At 49.5% G+C, this 19870-nt stretch overlaps 1 protein-coding gene across 2 annotated transcripts; it reads left to right on the top strand.

Annotated features, from left to right (window-relative positions):
• The first annotated feature begins 4540 nt into the window (after positions 1-4540).
• On the top strand, positions 4541-19829 carry timm50 (translocase of inner mitochondrial membrane 50 homolog (S. cerevisiae)). Of its 2 annotated transcripts, none has more exons than XM_041047156.1 (11): positions 4541-4781; positions 5818-5977; positions 6505-6536; positions 10250-10271; positions 13636-13694; positions 14266-14385; positions 15416-15520; positions 16258-16356; positions 18289-18445; positions 18666-18772; positions 18870-19829. In XM_041047156.1, the coding sequence occupies exons 1-11, from the start codon at positions 4566-4568 to the stop codon at positions 18966-18968; spliced, it is 1176 nt and encodes a 391-aa protein (XP_040903090.1). In that variant the 5' UTR covers positions 4541-4565; the 3' UTR covers positions 18969-19829. The 2 variants fall into 2 exon arrangements, with proteins under 2 accessions (XP_040903090.1, XP_040903091.1); XM_041047157.1 differs by lacking the exon at positions 4541-4781 and adding an exon at positions 4882-5181.
• Positions 19830-19870: the final 41 nt, after the last annotated feature.

Here is a 19870-nt window from a genome sequence, read left to right as displayed (position 1 = left end):
CCTGAGACAAAGAGACGGACAGCAGATGAAAAACAACAGCAGCTGCGTGTGAACAGCCCACTCTGACTCTGCACTTCACTCCAGTGAATGTTGTGCTATTACAGGCTGGTAGACTGAGAATCAAAGCCGGTGTTTGACCAAGGACATAAAGCAGAGGCCACTGCACAAAGACACGTCCAGTTTTGGTCCTCTGAAGGTCCCATTTCAGAAGGTTCCAATTCATTGTCCTATAGCTTTGACTGTCTCGGCAGCAGGTTTAAACTGGAAACGCATACAAAGGTGCGATGCATTCCCAGTTCCCTGCCGCTGAGCCAACGAAGCTACAGGAAAATGAACTGGTACAGGAAACGGGACCTTCACCTTTTGGAAACACAGAGGACTACAGTTATACACAGAGGTTTACAATAAACCACAGTTCAACCCCCACTCATTTATTTCCATCTTTATTGTTGTTAATCACCGGCACAGACATGTCACTGATAAATCACACAGCCTGCCTCGCTTGGGTCTGTATCACAACTAATATACAACAATAGAAATGTAAAACAATAAAAATTAAAGTGCTGAACTGAATGTGATTTGAGGTAAAATCCAACCAGAGCCAGTTTTACTGAATACAGAAGAGAAGACGACATTCTCCACAGTGGATAATCAGTCCTGAGTGACTGCTGTGTGTCCTCCACCTCCACATGAAGTCCTCTGTGGCGGTGTCATCAATTTTCATCACTCTACACGAGTAGAAAAAGACAATTTATTAGAAATATGCAAAGGCAGTCTGCAGTCACACTGTGCTGCTCTCACCGCGCGTACACTTACGCACAAATACGGTGACTATATAAATACACAAATACCTTAAACAACAGGACGTTACAGAGACGAAGTCCTGAAACTCTCTGTGTGGTGTCAGGCTAACAACCTCATCCTGAACACCACAAAGACCAAGGAAAGACAGAGCAGACCCACCCCCACTCTACATCAGTGGCTTCACCTTCCTGGGCACCACCATCTCAGCTGACCTCACTCGGATCATCAACACCAAGACCGTCATTAAGGAGGCACAGCAGCGCCTGTACTTCCTGAGAGGGCTCAGGTAACCTTCTACCGCTCAACCATCGAGAGCATCCTGTCTTACTGCATCACAGTGTGGTTTTCCCACTGCACTGAAGCAGAGCGGCTGGTATCACCAGCGACTGCACCCACCCCACCTTCCCCCTGTTTGACCTGCCGCCGTCTGGCAGGTGGTACAGGTCTATAAGAACCAGGACAAACAGACTCAGGAACAGCTTCTTTCTTCAAGCCGTCACCATCCTGACCACACACATACACTAATCACACCCCACTTCTAACTGGACATACACACACCTCAACGCACTGCACTATGCAGCTGAACTCCACTGTCTCTATGTGCAATGACAACAATCAATATTTATATTAGCTCTGTCTTTCTTGCACTATTTTTTCTACTGCAGCACCTTTGTATTCTATTCTATTTAAGTATTATTCTGTCTCCATTTTTATTTTTATTTATACTACTTGTACATACTTTTTTATTTATTTAGATTTGGAGTAACACCACTTCCAGGCTGCTATAATTTCGTTGTATTCTGGTACAATGAAAATAAACGCAAAATGTAAAGCGGCTAGCAAACAAACTCTACTAAACAATGCTAACAACACAACAATAAACATACCACTTTGAAAACTACACACACACTACTCACAGACTGTGATGTTCCCTGGCTGAAGCGTGTGCGATCACATGAACCAACTTCACGAGCCCATCTCTGTGTTACTGACCGAACTCACTGACTGAAGCAGCGGAGCGGCAAAGATTCGAACTGGAATAATAACAGAAAGAGCGCTCACTCTGTCGCCGTTTCGAGAAACTAAGAAAAGTACAGAACGCTCACTCTGATACAACTTCCATAAACCAAAGGAAAATACACATTTTACATCGTCACCACCTGCCTATATCTTCGTGGCTCGCTAGCATGTAAAAAGCATGTTCCCTGCCAGGAGGGAGCCGCTAGATATAAAGTTCGCAGCTTGCTCTTTTCGCTAGCTTAGCGAATTTAGCTTAGGCTAGCTACCAGCCTAGCTCTGGTTAGTGAGCAGTGACTTAGCGACCAAACAATGCTTGTTCACGTTAAAGCTTCAGCTAACGTTAATATTTTTTAGGCGTTTTCAAAAGTAATTCCAATTCCGTTTTTACTATGGCCAGTGTTTAGCTAACGTTAGCCGATGGGATGACATGCAAATTGTAGCCACAGCAGGTCTAGGTTAATTTAAAACAACAAAGCTAAAACAGCGAACACCATAAATACATAAATGAATATAAAATGAACAAATATGACCGAACTTACTTTCAACTTAGTGGAAAACGGTGGTTTTTTGATGTACGCTGAACAGAGCCGAGAGGCCACTTGCGTCCACAGAGATGAAATCAGAAACGGCTGACGAAATTCGAAGAATCGCGCCAAAAGCTCGGCGTGTTGCCTCGGCCAATCAGAGTGCCGTTTACTGGTTGGTTTATGACGATGTGCTGCCTCAGCCAATCAGAGTGGCGTTGACTGGTTGCAATCGTAAGAGTTATAAAATCAAGGCTCATCTGTTTCATGAAATTATTTTCTGAAGCCTAATTTCCAACAAGTTGCATTTCCAAAGAAATAAATGAATAAAAACATAAACAAATAATAAATAAATAAATAATTACAACAAATAATGTTTAATCACAAATAATCTATATTCGTATTTATTAATCATGTCGATAACAACAATGTTGATATTTGTCATTAAAAAATTACATTCATTAATAATGTCAATTTCCTGCACCTGTCTTAGACGTCCAGGTGGGGTCGTGGTTACACGTTGTGTAAATGTCCAGAAGTGGTCATGGACCGAGGGACGCAATATGATCTGCACGTCCATCAGACGTTTAATGTTGAGTGGGACAGGCAGTGTCACTGGGCCGTCCCACATCCCACTTCATTTACCTGACCTACATTAGCAGCTTAGAAATAAACAGGAATTATTTCATTATTATATATGTGTAACAGAAACTCTCAAGTCCCAGATAAAAAAAAGAATATTTTATTTTCACATAATCCGTTTTTTTTTTTTTTTTAAATAATTTTTGTCTAAAATTTCTATAGATGTAAGAGGTGGATGTGATCATCTGTGTGCGGGCAGTGATCAGCAGGACAAACTGAACCTGAGCGCTTCTGAATTTCACCTTTTTTTTATCATCAGACTGATGAAATAGGCACAGAGCAAAGCGCTTAAACGCAGAAATCCAGCCCACGTTTTCCTCTTTGCTTTTACAAGTGTGACTCTTCTTCTCAGGACGTTATCTGTGTTGACAGATGAATACAGGGATCATACAGTATAAAGCACTACATGTCAGTTGTTTCTGCAGGTGTTGCACAAAAAAACAGAATAAACTTTACACTTTGAACAAACAAAAAATCCTGTAAGACGTCTGTCGTCTGACGACTGAAGCTTGCCACAGACTGAAATTTGTTTTCTTTGTGAAATGCACTGTGGGACAACAGTCAAGCACCAGGCTTAAAAATCATGTAGATGTAGTATAAAGTCATCACACGTCTTTGTGCATACAGACTTTTGAGACTTAACATCCTCTAACATCAGGCTGACATTTTTGTTTTTAGTGAAATCCAGTCATTGGACTGTCATGAAATTTCTTCAGCCTTCTTTCAGAGGGAGGGTTTCCATCTTTGAGCATAAGAGGTTCAGACTTTGACTGGGTTCAGGGGACTCTGGTCTTTCCTGGATCCTAATATTAACACAACATGGACAGGAGAAGAACAATGCAGATGAAGATGGAAATATCTGCAGTCCAGATGGTGGAAAATTCATTTTTACAGCTAAATGTGCTTTTCCGTATCTATCAATCCAGCATGTCATCTGTGTCCTGAACACGTCTGACGGGAAAAAAAGATCTTTATAATAATCTTTGGACAACTGCATCTGACTGAATAAAGGTTAGATCCATAACTACTAAAGGAGGGGCAAGAGGCGGGCTACAGGCAGGCTGGTGTTAGCTGTATGTCAGCGTGTATCATCCTGGATGTGACAATAAATGTAAATACACTGAGAGTCAAACTCCTTGTAATATAGTTGGATAATAACGATGATGCTTATGTTAAACATATGCTACAGTGGAATTAATGCCTCATTTTTTTTTCTTAGAGATCAGCTTTTTATTTATATTCCCTGTATTAATATGTACAGGTGTTGTGTTTACGTCTGAAGATGTTTTTTTCCCACAGTTACTCAGTACAGGTGATATAACCAAAGATACAACAGATCAGACCTTTTGCCTTCAACCATCATGGCAGTTTCATGCTGCAATCGAAGGTCAGACTCACTCCGGCTGACGATTGGACCAAAAGCACAAGGCTCCGCCCATCTCCGGCTACACGTGGGTTCTCGCTGCTCAGGTTGCGCCTCTTGCCTGCCACTCAAGTAACCCGAGCCAATCGGACGCTTTTGTCCTTCTGACTAGCGTCACACACGTTCGCCGGCAGCTAGTGCTACTATCCAAGATGTCGGCTACGTCTGTGTTCCCCATGTGTGTGCGAGCGAGCCGGGGCCTGCTGAGGCTCAGGAGCGGGGCAGCGGCCGCCTCCTCCACAGCTGTGGTGGGCATCGTGCGGACACTCTGCAGGGACAAGCCGCCGGTCGGAGCGGGCGGCGCCACAGGCGGACTGGCTCAGGCTATCCTCCAGGAGAGGCTCCAGCAGCAGCAGCAGCAGAGTCAGGTGGGGCAGTAAGCCCTTGTAGGTGCGCTTGATTTCATAATCAGTAGACAGCGATGTTGACGGGGAGCGCGAATAGCGCAGCATGTGGGTTCGAACGCGAAACCCCGCCCACACGAGCTGCGCGTGTGAATGAAATCGGAACCACTTCTCTGACATTTCCAACCTCTGCTTAGGCTGAACGCTAGCTTACACTCACAGATGTAGCTGACAGACAGAGTGACGGGCGGAACTGAATAACTGCTGTGCTTAATTTGCTTTGGATAAATGTCAGCTCGAGAACTGTTGGACTTCTGCTCCACCGCCCCTCTCGGTCTCTGCAGTTCGCTGTATGAATGAACCCGAGGCTAACGTAGCTAACAGGTTAGCTGGCTAATGTTAGCTCGCGGTTCTACTGGGACGGGTATGTTGTCCATCCCTCTATGACGCCTGTAGGAGACACGTTATTTTAACAGTAGGTTCCCTCTCCCAACAAAAACAGTCCACACATCTGTATGTGTGTGTTCATGCTCTGGCCAGCTGTGACAATAAGCACGCAGCTAGCATAAAGCCTGCGGTGCTAACCTGTGCCTCAGTAATAATACTGTGGATCCTGCGTGTATCATCACACACACACACACACACACACACTGAACTAACCGAGCCTGATCATTTATCTGTTGGAGCTGTGAGATAAAGCGTTGACAGCCAAGGTTTGTTTGGTTTGTTTGGTTTGAAGGTCAGAGCAGACACCCGCCCCTCTGTCCTCCGCTGTGGGCTGCACACACACACACACACCACATGTGACTGACATGTTGCTGCATCTGAATCTTCCGTTAGCCCTGATCAGACTGTGCAGTGGGAGAGATGAGAGACCTGTGTGTGAGCCGCCCAATTAGCTCAGTTGGTAAAGCACAAGACTCAGTCTCCTGAGGTCGTGGGTTTGAGTCCCACTCCGGACGGCGCCACCTCCCATGGGCTTCACCACCTGTGGGAGGTGTTGTTTAATAAACATCAATGATGACTGGTCTGAATTAAATTTTTTTTTGTGTATGTCTAGGGCCAGCCTCCTCCTCCTGACGGAAGGGAGGGTGAGCAGGAGGGAGAACAGGCAGAGGACAAGAAGCAGAAGGAGAACACTGCCTATGCTAAGAAGATGGTGCTACGGTTGGCGGGGCTCATGGGGCTGGGTGGGGCGGTCGGCATAGTCTACATATTCGGTGAGTGTGTGTATGTATTCACATCTCATTCTTCAGTGTTGGTTCAAAGTTCTGTGGATTATTTTGAGAAACTAGGAATTTGTTTCTGTCTCTTATGAGTTCATCATTTTTTTTACCACTACATGCATGTTCTGTTCCCGTCTGTTGTCAAGGAGACTCAGGAGTCTGAGCGGTGGAGACTCCTGAAGTCGCCAGTGAAACGTGCTGATGGAAAAAATGTTTTTTTTGCACGTCATATTTTTCAGGAAAACAAGTTTTGTATCTTTATTTGTTTTTGCAGCTGACCTTTGTCGTCATTATCTATCTGTCCGTTGGCTGTTTTGTGATTAGTGGATCTAGATGTAGTCTCTTCCTTTTTTTTAATGAGAAAACACATCTCTTGAGACGTCTCAAAGCCCAGGGTCTATGTCTTTGGACGTCCAAAGCAAAGCAGGGGGGTACCTAATAAACTGACAACTGGGTTGGAAGAAGTGACTGAGTCTCAGAATCTGATCAGAAAACTGTTGTGTTTGTCTTTTTTTTTTTAGGCACCAATTCGGTGGACGAACACGGAAACACGGTAAGTTTTAATGTCACACGCACATAATTCCTCCAGGTGTGATCCTGCACACATGACCAGCAGTACCTGTCAGCGCCTGACCTTTCAGGTGATTGCGGTTGGAGAGACCTCGTGTCCACACGGCGAGGACACACTTACCCGTCACGTTGGACATTTGTGTGGGCATGCTTTAGCATGCTGCTGTTACATTTAGCCAGTGTCTTCTTTGGTTGGTGGGGCTTTGTTCACCTCACAGGTAGGAGGTCCTCTTCCTGTTGTACAGGATGCTAAAGGGCACACTTCACAGGTCTCTGTGACGTGCGTCTGCCTGACAGAGCTGTAAACATGCACAGGCAGGGACCATCATGCAGATGAGTGAGGGAGCGGTCAGAGGTGTCAGTGTGGGAAAGGGAGGGAGCACACTTATCTCACCTTCAGCATCACCCTTTTGTCAAACTGTAAAATGAGGGGTAACGTGGCTGGAGGCGGCACACTCCACAGGTAGCTGAGACATCATGTCACACACACACACACACACAAACTCTCAGCTTGTATTTCTTATGTTCTGCTCACATCCCATGTGCGGTCTCAAGTTGTCCGTGGTCCTGGCCTCAGAGGCCGTCTCTCAGCTCTCAGACAGGATCTGCTGGCGGAGGTGTTGGTCTGTGAGGACGAGCCACTTCAAAAGGCACACTTCTCTCACAGTGTTGGTACCAAAGAGACAAATGTCCCAGGACGGCTTCATGCTAAGAGCCCTTTGTCTGTGGGTCTTTGAAGCTGTCAGGGTGGGAAAGTCGAGTCATCCGGAGGGACACTGTATTTATTGTCTTTATTCAACCTCCTACAGCAGAGAGCCAGTAGAATTACCTGTGACTGGAGTGTTACTCCACCATGATGAGTATTTGATTTCATTTTCATTCATCACTAGAGTCATTAAAACTTTTATAAACGACATATACAAACTCATCATTTCTGTCTGAAGATGCAGGAAATGGAAATCAGATTTACCAGTGACTGGAAAGAACCAGTGTCCCAGCTCTGTGCTGTTTGGAATTTAGCAGTTTGGAATTTTTTCCGCCATCTTTCACCGAGTTTGGGCCAAACGAGAAGCAGCTGTGATGCCTGAGGAGGTGTGGATGTGGGAGTGACGGCGTCTTTTGTCTCCGCTCGGTTGACTTCCTTACAGCTGGGCAGGATTGCGCCCTTCAAAGAGCACACTTATCTCACCTGGACGACACACTCCTCGCGTCGGTGCGACGCCATCTTGTGCTGCTCGTCAGAGCCTTCAGAGGGCACACTTATCTCACCTCCTCGTCCCAGACGTCTCTCCCGTCTTCAGAGGACTTTTGCTAACAGGACTGTGATGTGTGGCGTGTGCCAGCGCCGGGACTCTGTGTGTGGTCTCAGGCATGTTGGTAATAAAGTTAGTCCACTTATGAAAAGACTTTGTGGGATGCTGAAGTCAGGTGGTGCAGTAGCTGTTGCCACTGTGCCGTTAGAGCAGCTTCAGGCAGGAAACTGATGAGCACAGGGCTGCAAGTGATGAGGACTTTCAAAGCTGAACGTGCTGCGATATCAGGGCCGTCATTCCGTTTCCCTCAGAAGTTCGGTGCGGGTGCGGGAACCAGGACCTGTTGTAAAGACCTATCCTCCCCGTTGTTGCGCGTTATAAACTCGTTGGCTGTATCCTGTCTGGCCAACAGGCACGTGGAGTCACTTCAAAGCTCAGGCACACTTCTCCCACCCTCGTACCGGCCCGCCCCACGTCCCAGCTGTGAGAGGTGAGACTGTGAGAACAGCTGATTTAAAGGGGCACAGATAAGACAGATGTTCTGATAAACAGTATATCCCTGCAGCTGTTGCTGCTGTTGATGTTCAGAGTTGATATGCAGCTCACCGTGGGAGGGGCTGAGGAGGCCGCACACTTGTCTCACCCTCCTGTCTCAGACTCGGAGCTGTTTTCTGTCCTTCGGTGAATCAGATGTGTGTCAGAACCGGACATTTGTTCTCCTGGTTCTCTGCGTCGGAGTTCACACACTTGTGTCGGGGAGGTGCGGTGAAGTGTGCCGGCCACCAAGCTGCTGCAGAGCTCAGCACATTGTCTCTCACAGCGTCTTCTGACGGTCAGAGCCGTCCAGTCCAGGACGCTATGATCCGACAGTGGACCTGAAAGGAGCGAAGAATGTGTTTTACGATGAGGGATGAACTGAAAGAAAGACAGATTCATACACACTTTGCTCTGTGCTGTTGACACTCAGCATTACGGCACACAGACGGTGGTCAGCTGCTGCAGCCAGCTCTGTGGACAGGCTGTGGACGGTGTGGACGGTGCTGCGTCCTCAGGAGGGTTTTGTGAGGGAACTGCCACAGAGAGGGAAAAATGCTCATGTTCCCAGAGGGAAAAATTAAAAACTCTGTCTGATCGGCATCCGACTACCCATGATCCTCGCTGTTGTTATTACAGGAAGCAAACACTGAACAAGCACCAGTATGTTTATAAAACCCATCAGCTGTCTATGGTCTAACTGCAGCATCACTACCTCAGGCCTCCTCTAGGTGGCAGTGACAGATTATAGGGTGGAGGGAAATGAACTGAGCTGCAGAAACAGGAAAACTGAGAAGATCAGAGCTGTTTGTTTGTTTACCTCTGTTTGTTTGTTTATTGGAATGTAATCTGATATTGTGTTTGTGCAGAGCAGCATCCTTCCTTCACCACAAGCTCATCTGCTTTCTGTCAGAAGAGTCTTTTGTCAGTTTATGGCTGTTTTACATTAATGTGGCTGAACCTCCTGCGTCGAACTCTGTGCTGGAGTACGTGGTTTGTTTCCTCGTCACTCTGTGGGAACCTGTTGCCTCCCTGCTCTCCCACACACCGCAGGCCTGCAGTCACGCTGAGGTGTCGATGGGCTTTTAACAGCCTGCTTCACACCTCCACCCGCACTGACCCCCACCTCCACCAGTGTGACCAGTCACAAAGGTGTGACCTACGTACAGTCTCCATGTGTCGCAGTGTGGATGGTGTGTTTTCTGTGAGGTGGTTGAATCCTTCTGTTTTTGATCGGACCTCATCGCCTCAGAGACGCAGAGAAAACACACTGGTTTAGGAAGCAGGTGAAAGTTCAGCGAGCAGGAGGTCAGTGATAGTAGCTGTGTGTTGAAGGGTCAGAGGTCAGAGGTCACTGTGACCCTGGAGTAGTGGAGTTTTGTCGTCAAGTTTGGTGTCAGTGCAGCGTGTCCATCGGGGGGAGTCCTCAACCATAGCCGTGTCCCAGAGTCCAGACCAACCCTGCACTGTCTGTCTCCTCCCTCGCCCGTCTCTTTCCTCCTCCTCCTCCTCCACTACCCCCCTTCTCCTTTTACTCTTCTCGATCTTTCGTTTCCTCATCATCCTTTTCTTCCATTCCCTCCTCCATTTTCTTATTCTCCTCCTGTTTCTCCATATTTTTTTAACCCTTATCCTTCCTCCAGTTCTTGTTAATTCCACTTCTTCATCTCCGATTTGTCCTCCTTTCTCTTCAGCTGTTATTTTTTTCCATCTCCTCTTCTTCTCTGTTCATTCTAACTCTTCTTTTCTTCCTTCTCCCGTTCCCATTTTGTTTTCTTTGTACTTTCTGCGCCCCCCCCCTCGTCCTCTCTCACACTCACATCGGCTGCACTGATTGGTCCTAAGGTGATGCACTGAGCGATGGACACTCAGGTTTTAATGGTTTTTCTCTGCTTTCTCTCTCTGACAGATTCCAGATGAGTTCGACAGAGGTGAGTGTGAACGCACAGACGCTCCATGAACCCAACAGCACATCCACTAATCAGCAAGATAAACTCATTAGCTGAACACTCAGTCTGCCCGGAAACAGCTGATGTCATCTTTGAAGCTGAGAGACGTGGGCTATGTGTTCGGTCCAGAGGAGTCCTCCTCCACCTTCTGCTTGTGTGTGTGTGAATGATGGATCACTTCACAGAGCATCAGTGGCACTGCCAACTGCTCCCTGCCCGTCTGACCGCCCACAGCACAACACACACACACACACACACGTCCTCTGAGTGAGTTCTGATCACCTGCCGCTGATAATCACTTCATCAATAACTCTGTGTGTGTGTCCTGCCTCACATGTCCCTCGTAATGATTCCACCCTCCCTCCATCATAAAATACTCCCCAGAGTCCACTCTGTCCTCTTCATCCCGCCCTGTGTGTCTGTAACTTTATCACCATCTCTCCTCTCTTTGTGTCTTTTTGGCTTTGTCTCTGTCTGTCTCTGTCCTGGTCTCCGAGGTTTGTGTCAGTGACTGTGACAGTATGAAACACTCCTCTCTGTGGGGAGCAGACACACCAAGGCAACAAAACTCAGAGAACAGTGAGTACTGTGAGGAATCAAATTAAAACAGTCCCACAGCTGTCCACCCGCCCAGACGCAGTGTAGATGTCCCCCTGGACAGTAGGTCTCTGCCTGGCTGTAGGTTGGTAGTCCGAGGCTTCCCCCCTCTCGCACCGTGCGTCCATGGCGTGACGGCGGCCCTGGACCCACACGTGGCAGCGGGTCCAGGGGTGCTGGCCCGGCTCTGCCCGCGTCCACCGACACAGGGAACAGACAGACTTCCCACCACCACACACACACTCACACTTAGTCACCCTGTGACATTGACAGCTCATAAATTGAACGTATTGTTTGTAGCGGCTTGTTTGTTTTGACAGAGGCTGAACTAAAACTGAACAAAAAGTGAATGAAGTCTGGTCAGGACGCACAGACCAGAGGATGGAAGTGATGGCTGGATGTGTGGATGGATGGTTGGACAGACCGGTGGACACACCGATTGATTGATTGATCGATTGATTGATGAACAGAAGGAGTGATGTGTGTGTGGGCACGGCTGGGCCTCGGGGGAGACGGAGGTATTGATGAAGAGATTACTGGTATCAGTAGGTGATCAGAATCCGTTTAGCTGGAGAGCTCCTGAGCCACGCTGTCGCTCCGGGTGACAGGTTTCACCGTGCACACGCACACACACACACACACACTGTCCTGCTACCCCGTATACAACATTACGTTGACTCTTCAGAAACACTCACGCAGCAGCGTCGGGTCGTTCTCTTGAGTTAAACTGAGCCTGTTGGACGCAGCCGTCAGCGGGGGAATGATCCAAACGCTCCCCTGCACATTTCCCATCAGCCCCTTTTCAGAGCAATGAGGGCCAATCATGACCTCAGGGACCTCACAGGGACCTCACAGGGACCTCGGGGACCAGGGCCAAATCATCCCTGATGAGCTTAGGGACTGGGGTAATAGTTCATGATCCCTCAGGGAGGAGAGGTGGATAAGCTCTGCACCTTCATCTCCTCCATCCTCTCCTCCATCCCATCCTCACCATGTCCACCTTTCTTCTTCCTCCCCCTCTTCCTCCTCCTCTGGGAGCAGCAGAAGGTGAGCAGAGGGATGGACGATGGAGGGATGAATGAATGAATGAATAGGTCTTGTGGGACGCGTTTGGCTACAGACTCTGTTTATGTGCCAAGTGTGTGTAGAGCGTTGGATACCATGGCAACCAGGAACACCTCGTACACACACACAAGCATAAGACGTTTCCACCACTCGTCTGTGGCCCATGCTCCTCAGCGTCCTCCATCATGTGAGGCGTCCTCTCAGTACCCAGTGCTACTCTAACATGAACACACACTCTTTCTGTCCAGTAGATCCCCAGAGGCCTGTCTCACACACACACACACACACACACACACACACACACACACACATACAGGAAAGAGGCTGGGCCACACTGCCGTTTGTCACCCTGAGAGAAAAGTAATGATTGACGGAGGAGGAGGAGGGAGGAGGAGGTGTTGTGGTGCAGCAGATGCTGGGCCTGACCACGGCTTTTGTTTGGGACGGAGCCCCCCCCCCTCCATCCATCTCTCCACTTCTCCTTCTTTACCTCTCTCTTCATCCCTCATTCCTCTGGGGCATAATGTTTTCCTCCCTTTCTTTTCTCCCTCCTTCCTCCCTCTACCTCTTCTCTTCCTGTTTTTCTCCATCACTCCTTTCATCCTTTCTTCTTTCCTTCTTTCTTTTCAATCTTTAGTATCTCCCTCTTTCACTCTCTTCTTTCTTTCTTCTCTTTCTTTTCTGGCCTTCCCTCCTTCGATTCTTCCTCACCTCCCCTTTTATTTGACCCTCCATCCTTTTTTCCTTTCTTTTTTCTCCTCCCATATTCATGTTTTTCATGCTCTTCTGTTACTTTTGTTTTTGTTCCCTTTTCTCCTTTTCCTTCCTCCTCTTTCCTCCTTTCTCTCCCCTCCCTTTCCCTCAGCCCCTCCCCTCCTCATCGTGTTCTTCACCGACTCTTTCTGTTTATTTTTCCATTTCTTTCTTTTCATCTTTTCTCTCATTACTTTTGGTCAGCCCCTCCCTCCATCATGTTTTCCCCTCTCCCTCTCTCTTGATTGGTTAGGGTTAGCTTGTTTTCTCCCCCTCCCTCTCTGTTTATCTCCACTCTCTTTTTTCCGTGCCCGTCATTTGCAGCCTGTTTCTGCTTTAAAAGGAAATGTTTTCCCATAATTCCTCCCTTCGCTGGAGTCGTTCCAGTTACATATTCCAACACGCATACAGTAAATACTCACATGCATGTGAAAGCGTATGCGCCCGCTCAGCGTGTCTTCACAGCAGGACCGTGGCAGATGGCTTCTGCTTCCTGCTTCAGCACGCTGCTATGAACTCTGGGGGACGGAGTCCCCTGAGACCAGAGTGCTAGCTGCAGCGCGTGTGTTTAGACGTGGAGATGGAGGGATGGAGTAATGAGCCCACGGCCCCATGGGAAACAGAGTCTTAATTTTTATCACTCGTCAGCGTGCTGGCAGCCGGAGGTGTTGTTAGCAGGACTCAGCTAGCTCGCTTATCGGCGTGTCGTCAGCAGGTCAGACCGCATGACTCCTCGTGTCATCGTCCAGACCAATCAGAGCTCATCCAGCTCCACTCTGTTCCTGTCCAGGTGTCAGCGAGTGGTCCTGGGACGTGAGGACGTGTAGTCGTCTGGACCCATTAGGTCTCTTTGTACTGAAGGGGGTCCGAGCTGCAGACCCTGAAAGGTCCAAAGACTTGTCTTGACGTTTGTTCCCGTTCTTCCTTTCAGACCCTCCTGTCGTCCAGCAGCTGAAAAGAACCTTCAAATACTTCCAGGACTACAGACAGGTGAGTGAGGCCAGGTGTTATAAAAACCATGCAGTTGGCTGATACCAGGATATGATGTGTTTAGACTCAGTGCCTCCACATCTGACTATTGTTAGTACTCGTTTTCTGTATTTTACTTTCACTTTCACTCGTTTGTTCCACTTATAGAAAATCTGACTGTCGCCACCCGTGAGACGCTTAATGCTCGGACATTCGGTTCTCTTTGGAAATGAGAAACTCGCTTGTAGGATTATTATTATTATTATTATAAATGTGGATCTTCTTCAGAGAAGCTGTGGAGTAAAGATTTTCCGTTCTGAATGTGCTGACTGTACCAACAGTAGTTTCAGTATGTGTAATGTCGGCCTGTGCTGGGCACGTCCCGTCTTCCTCTTTGGGTTTCCAGGGTGGTGACATGAGCTGGTTCAGCCTTTATCTGCTCCCAGCATGTAGGAGGAGCATGAAAGGAAACGTGGGCTGGATTTTCCCATCTGAAGCCAGAACTTCCAGTAGTTTCCAGATTTGCCAGCTTGATGAGTAAAATATGTTCATGGTTACTGTGCATTGATTGTGTGTGTGTGGATCATTCTAGATGATCATTGAGCCGACAAGCCCAAAGCTGCTGCCCGACCCCCTGAAGGAGCCGTATTACCAGCCTCCCTACACTCTGGTGCTGGAGCTCACCGACGTCCTGCTGCACCCGGAGTGGTCGGTACGTGTCCTCGCAGTCTCTGCTCCTCTTGGTCTCTCGGAATGTCCTTCATACGTGCTGTTGGGTTTAAAATAGAGAGCTTGAGGGAGAAGTACAAAGCTTCGTATCATCAGTTTCTATCTATACGTTGAACCTCGCCGCTGCAGTTCCTCTACCAGACCTCTGCCTCGGAGCTTCAGGGTCCTATGCAGCATCTTAGCTGTCCCTAGGACGGCACCCCTCTGGACAGAGACCTCGGAGGCTGTCCCGACCCGAGTTCTGCTGGACTCCCAGCCTTGGGTGTTCCCTGGTCACAGGAAGTAGGAGTATGCGTTGTGCCCCATCACGATGTCCTGCATCTCCAGCGCCCGTCTCCAGCTCCATCACAGCTAGTTCTGGCCTGTGTCCTCTCTGTAGCCTCTGATTCACGTCCTCTGCCTCTCTGTCCTCCACCACACCTCCCAGCTCCTTCTCTACGTCCTCTTTGTTATATTTACGTCTTTATTCCTGATTGTGGCGGTACACACAAACATGAAACTGTCTTTATGCTCTGTTTCTCTGGGGGGGAGGGGACCGGGGTTAATGGTTTAATGGGACAGGTGGACGATGGTATGTGTGTGTTGGAGGTGTGTCCCACCACCTGCCGACACGTTGTTCGACACTTCCCTTTTTACACCCGTGCACGTGCACACGCAGTCTGTCTGCTTACCTGACAGGTGCGCAGCAGCCGTAACTTGACACCTGACACCTGTTAGAGCAGATGAAGTGGCACACTGCCACACCACTTGAACTTTCCCTCCTGTTTCACACACACACACACACACGTACGTACGACAGCCCTCAGGACGTTAATGTCACGTTGAACTCAAGCAGCAGCAAACAGGAGCAGACCTGCGTGGAAGAGGTCACGACCTCTGAGCGTCCGACCGTAACCAAACAGCGGCTGTTCCACCGCCACAGCTACGCACAGACACGCAAACGGACACACCTGACAGCGCCCCCCCACCACCACCACCACCACCTACCAAAGCTCTGTTTTCACTGTCCCCAGCTGTCCACGGGGTGGCGGTTTAAGAAACGTCCAGGCATCGATTACCTGTTCCAGCAGCTTGCACCGCTCTACGAGATCGTCATCTTCACTGCAGAGACCGGCATGGTGAGACACACACACACACACACACACACACACACACACACACACACACACACACACACTCTCTGACACCGGCCTGCAGCTAACTCAGTTGTGTTTATCAGTAAACAAGCCGGCGGAGGCTTCACTGTCATGCTGATGCGAGCTGACTGCTGTCTGATCACATCTGTTAAGTGTGTGTGTGTGTGTGTGTGTGTGTGTGTGTGTGTGTGTGTGTGTGTGTGTGTTGTCACAGCATCTGCTCGGCTGTGGTTCAGTGTGAGCTGCCTCAGGACGCACGCACGCACGCACACACACAGTCTGGTGTTCATTCAACTTTCAGCTGCTTTCCTCAAACTGTCGAAGTTTGTTGGACGAGTCAGTGAAGGTGAAACTCAGCAGCAGCTTCTCAGATGTGGGTGAACGTAAAGCCGTGCTCAGGCTCCGTCTGTGGCCCCGCCGCTCCGTCTGATCCTTTGAGATGCAAACAGAGTCGTCAGTCGGGTCTCTGCTGTGTTTGTGTGTCAGAGTTGACGCTCCTGTGAGGCCCGGACACACACACAAACACAACTCACACACATACACAGCGAGTGACGTCGTCCTCGCAGACCCGCTCGGGTAACAGCGCGTCCACGGGTTCCACTGATCCGCAGATCACGCAGCCGGTTGAAGCTGTGACATGTAAGATGGCGGTTCGTTTGGTTGAGCTGAGCTGTGTCGCGGCCGCTGTCGCTGATGACTGTTTGTGTTTGTGTGTTCAGACGGCGTATCCTCTGATTGACAGCATCGATCCTCAGGGCTTCGTCATGTATCGTCTCTTCAGGGACGCAACACGCTACATGGAGGGACATCACGTGAAGGTACTGTGTGTGTGTGTGTCCGTCCCTCCCACCCCTCACCTCCCCTTCCTTCCCTTCTTCCTTCTCTCCTCTCATTCCTTTTGCTCCCTCCCTCCCCTCCTCCTCCCCCTCCTCCCCCTCTTCCTCCTCCTTCTGTCTGCTCTCAACTGTCATCTCTCCTGTGTTTTACGGAGCAACAGGCTGGAGCTGGTTAACCTAGTTATCCAAGAAAGACTTCACGCCTGAATGCAACAGATGCTCAGGGAGAGTTATTAATGCTCCATCTGCCGAGGCAGAGTCACTAACACTGCACCAGGAGAAAGTTTGGAAAGTTGAAATAGGTGTTTACGCGCGCGCGTCATTTTCTGCCGTTTCTAGTTGAAATTTAAACAGAAAAATGTTTTTAATCACGCTATAAAACTGAAACACGTGCGTGTAGCGTGAGGCTGCAATCTCCTGTTCCCATTCATTCATTCCTTCTCCCCCTCTCCTCCATTCCTAGCTGTCCCATCTTCCTCCTCTTCCTCCTTTCACCCAGCCCGGCCCTCAGCAGGAGGGTCCCCCATCTGAGCCAGGTTCTGCTCGAGGTTTCCTCCTGTTCAAAGGGAGTTTTTCTTGCCACTGTCGCCTTCAGTGCTGATCTGGGGTCAGACTCTGGGTCTCTGTAAAGCGCTTTGAGACCATTTTGATTGTGGAAGGTGCTATATAAATAAAATTGAATTGAATTGAAATTGAATTCATTCATTCAGATGACACAGCTCTCTGCAGACACAGCAACATGTCGGCACAAAGACACGAGGCTCACACTGCGAACTGAGCCCAGCTGAGCCTGACAGAGCAGGCACATCAGTGGCACCTGTGGCACACACCTGGCCAGGGGCGGAGCCAGACGTTGTGAGGCAAAACTGAGACAAAGACAGAGACTTCTAAATGTGAGACTGTCAGTAGATTCACAGTGGGACTGCAGAGATGGACGGTGTGTTTAGAGGGAGGTTCGTGTTTTACTGCTCACAGTCACAGTTAACCAGCCTTCATGGATGGAATTAGCCTGTTAGCAACAACAGCTAACTACTTCACTCAGTGCAGTGAAGGTAACGCGTCAGCTCCGACAGCATCATGACTGAACGTTATAAACACACAGCTCGTAACGCAGCACCTCCGCTGCTCCATCCCTCCCCACCCTCTGCTCAGCTGCTCCGCTCGGCTTCTCTCTGTGTCTCGGCCTCAGCGGTCACAGCTCTGGGCAAACCGTCCGTGACTGCGCGGCGGTTTATGTCGGTACCGAACGAAGATCTCGTATGAACAGTAAGAGGTCTCACTCCTGCGATTATGCAGACTCCAATGAGCAAAGCGATCAGCAGAGAGTGGGACGTCGGCCTTTTACGGGATCTTTGAGCTGCCCTCACGCAAACTGTTCATTTCATTGTTTCGGGAATAAATTCTGTCAAAATACAAACTATCATCACACGACTCAGACACAGGGAGGTAAACTACGGCAGCCTGGATGTGCCAGCCTGCTGGAGAGTCTGATGCATGTCAGTGGTGGGGAACAGGACAGTGTCTCACATCAGCTGACAGTAAGGGCACGTCACAGGTGCGCAGGCTGGTGGTTTCACACCTGAACCAGTCAAACTGTGGTGACGCAGGGCTCGGCTCTGAACATGAATGGGCCTCTGAGCAGCACGAGGACGTTCACGGAGACAGAGCGTGTGTGAGATCCTCCGACTGTGTGGCAGCCCCTTTATGTGGGAGGGGCCGTAAACCAGTTTAACACCTAAACCAGTGGTGACCGGCCTGAACCGTGAGCGTGGGTTTGATTCCTCGCTGATTTTTTTTTTTGACGCCATGTTAATCTGTCTTGACTCTCACTGTGTTAAATCTCTGCACCGTCTCCATGCTGGGCCATGTCAGGTGTTTCTTCATGCCTGTACCTGTGTCTCTCGTCTCTTTCAGGACGTGTCGTGTCTGAACAGAGACACCAGTAAGGTGATCGTGGTGGACTGTAAGCGGGAGGCGTTCAGCCTGCAGCCCTTTAATGGCATGGCTCTGAAGAAGTGGGACGGCAACTCAGAGGACCGAACGCTCTATGACCTCGCCAACTTCCTCAAGAGTAAGACGCAGAGCGAGGCGTTCAGGGGCCTGCCCCCTCCGTCTGATTTTACATTTCTTTTTGTCGTCTGCTTTGGGTATAAAGCCAAAGCAGACCTCAGTACCTCAGAACCTGATGTGATCTGCAGGAAGAGGCTGAAAAGTCCTCAGTGATGAAGTTGGCAGATGAGTTTGTGGTTGTTTGTTTTGTCCTCTGTTTGACCTCTGCTGTCCTCCGGCAGCCATCGCTCTGAGCGGAGTGGAGGACGTCCGCTCGGTGTTGGAGAACTATGCCCTGGAGGACGACCCCATCGAGGCCTTCAAACGCAGGCAGGCCCAGCTGGCTCAGGTAGGAGCAGAGATGGAATGCACCCTGGTGCCACCTGTCCAGGTGTCCTTTGATTTGACTGATTTCATTCCCTGATCTCTGTCTGTCTCTCTGTCAGGAGGAGGAGCAGCGTCTGGTGGAGCTCTCCCAGCAGAAGACACAGGGACTCTCTCTTAGCTCCATCACCTCGCGGTTCTGGCGCTCCAAACAGCAGTGAGCCCCGCCCCCTTTCACATTTCCACCAGTCGCGGCCCGGCTCTCTGCCAGCGTCCACGTGAGGGGGGAGGCCAGAGGAGAGTGGGGGCGGGGCGGGCTTGTATACTGTAGCTGGAAGGCCCCTGTTGTCACAATCAACCAATCACATCTCAGTGGGCTGGTCTGCAGTGCTGGAACGGAGCAAGGACATTGGCTGGCACCTGCAGCAATGAGAGGCACTTGTTTGTTTTTGGAGGCAGGGCGTAGGGCCCCCCTCCCCCCTCCCCTGCTAATGGTTTACAAACGAGCTGGAGAAAATCCAGATCAGGTTCAGACTCTGGCTGCTGGTGGTCGAAGGCAGATCTGAGACCAGCACAGTGAATGCCGCTCTGGTCCTGGTCAGCCCCACCCCCGGCTCCCAGGATCTGACATGAGATCAGCGGTGCTCTGTCCTGGGGGGTGAGGGTGGGTGAGGGTTACAGTCTTCAGGATGTGTGTAATGTTGTGTTCCTCTGTGTGTCTGAGGCTGTGCCGACGGGGCTGATGTCAAATCGTGCTTTGTTTCTAACGAATAAAAATCAACCACGCGCAGTTTTCAGAATTTTCAGAGAGTTCCTTCAGTGTCAGACTGTCGCTCAGCGGCAGCGTGGACTTTCACGAGGACCGGAGCAGCAGCTGAGCCAGCGGCGGAGAGACGGAAGACGAGACGGCTCGCCTGGTGTCCTGCCCTCATCCTGATCTTTCACATCATTTAACAGATTCATCTGGTTTGATCTGGTCTCAGCTGGTCTCTGGTCTCTGCTGGTCTCTGGTCTCACCTGGTGTCCTGTCCTGTCTCATGCTGATTGCAGGTTTGTGTTGGTTTGAACCAATAAAGGAAACAAATCACTGCTGCACATGTGGATTTTATCGAAATGACATTAA

This window comes from Toxotes jaculatrix, chromosome 9 (assembly GCF_017976425.1).
Source record: "Toxotes jaculatrix isolate fToxJac2 chromosome 9, fToxJac2.pri, whole genome shotgun sequence".
Lineage (NCBI taxonomy): Eukaryota > Metazoa > Chordata > Actinopteri > Toxotidae > Toxotes > Toxotes jaculatrix.
The sequence above is the reverse complement of the archived record's forward strand: the minus strand, read 5'-3'. Positions and strand labels throughout refer to the sequence as shown.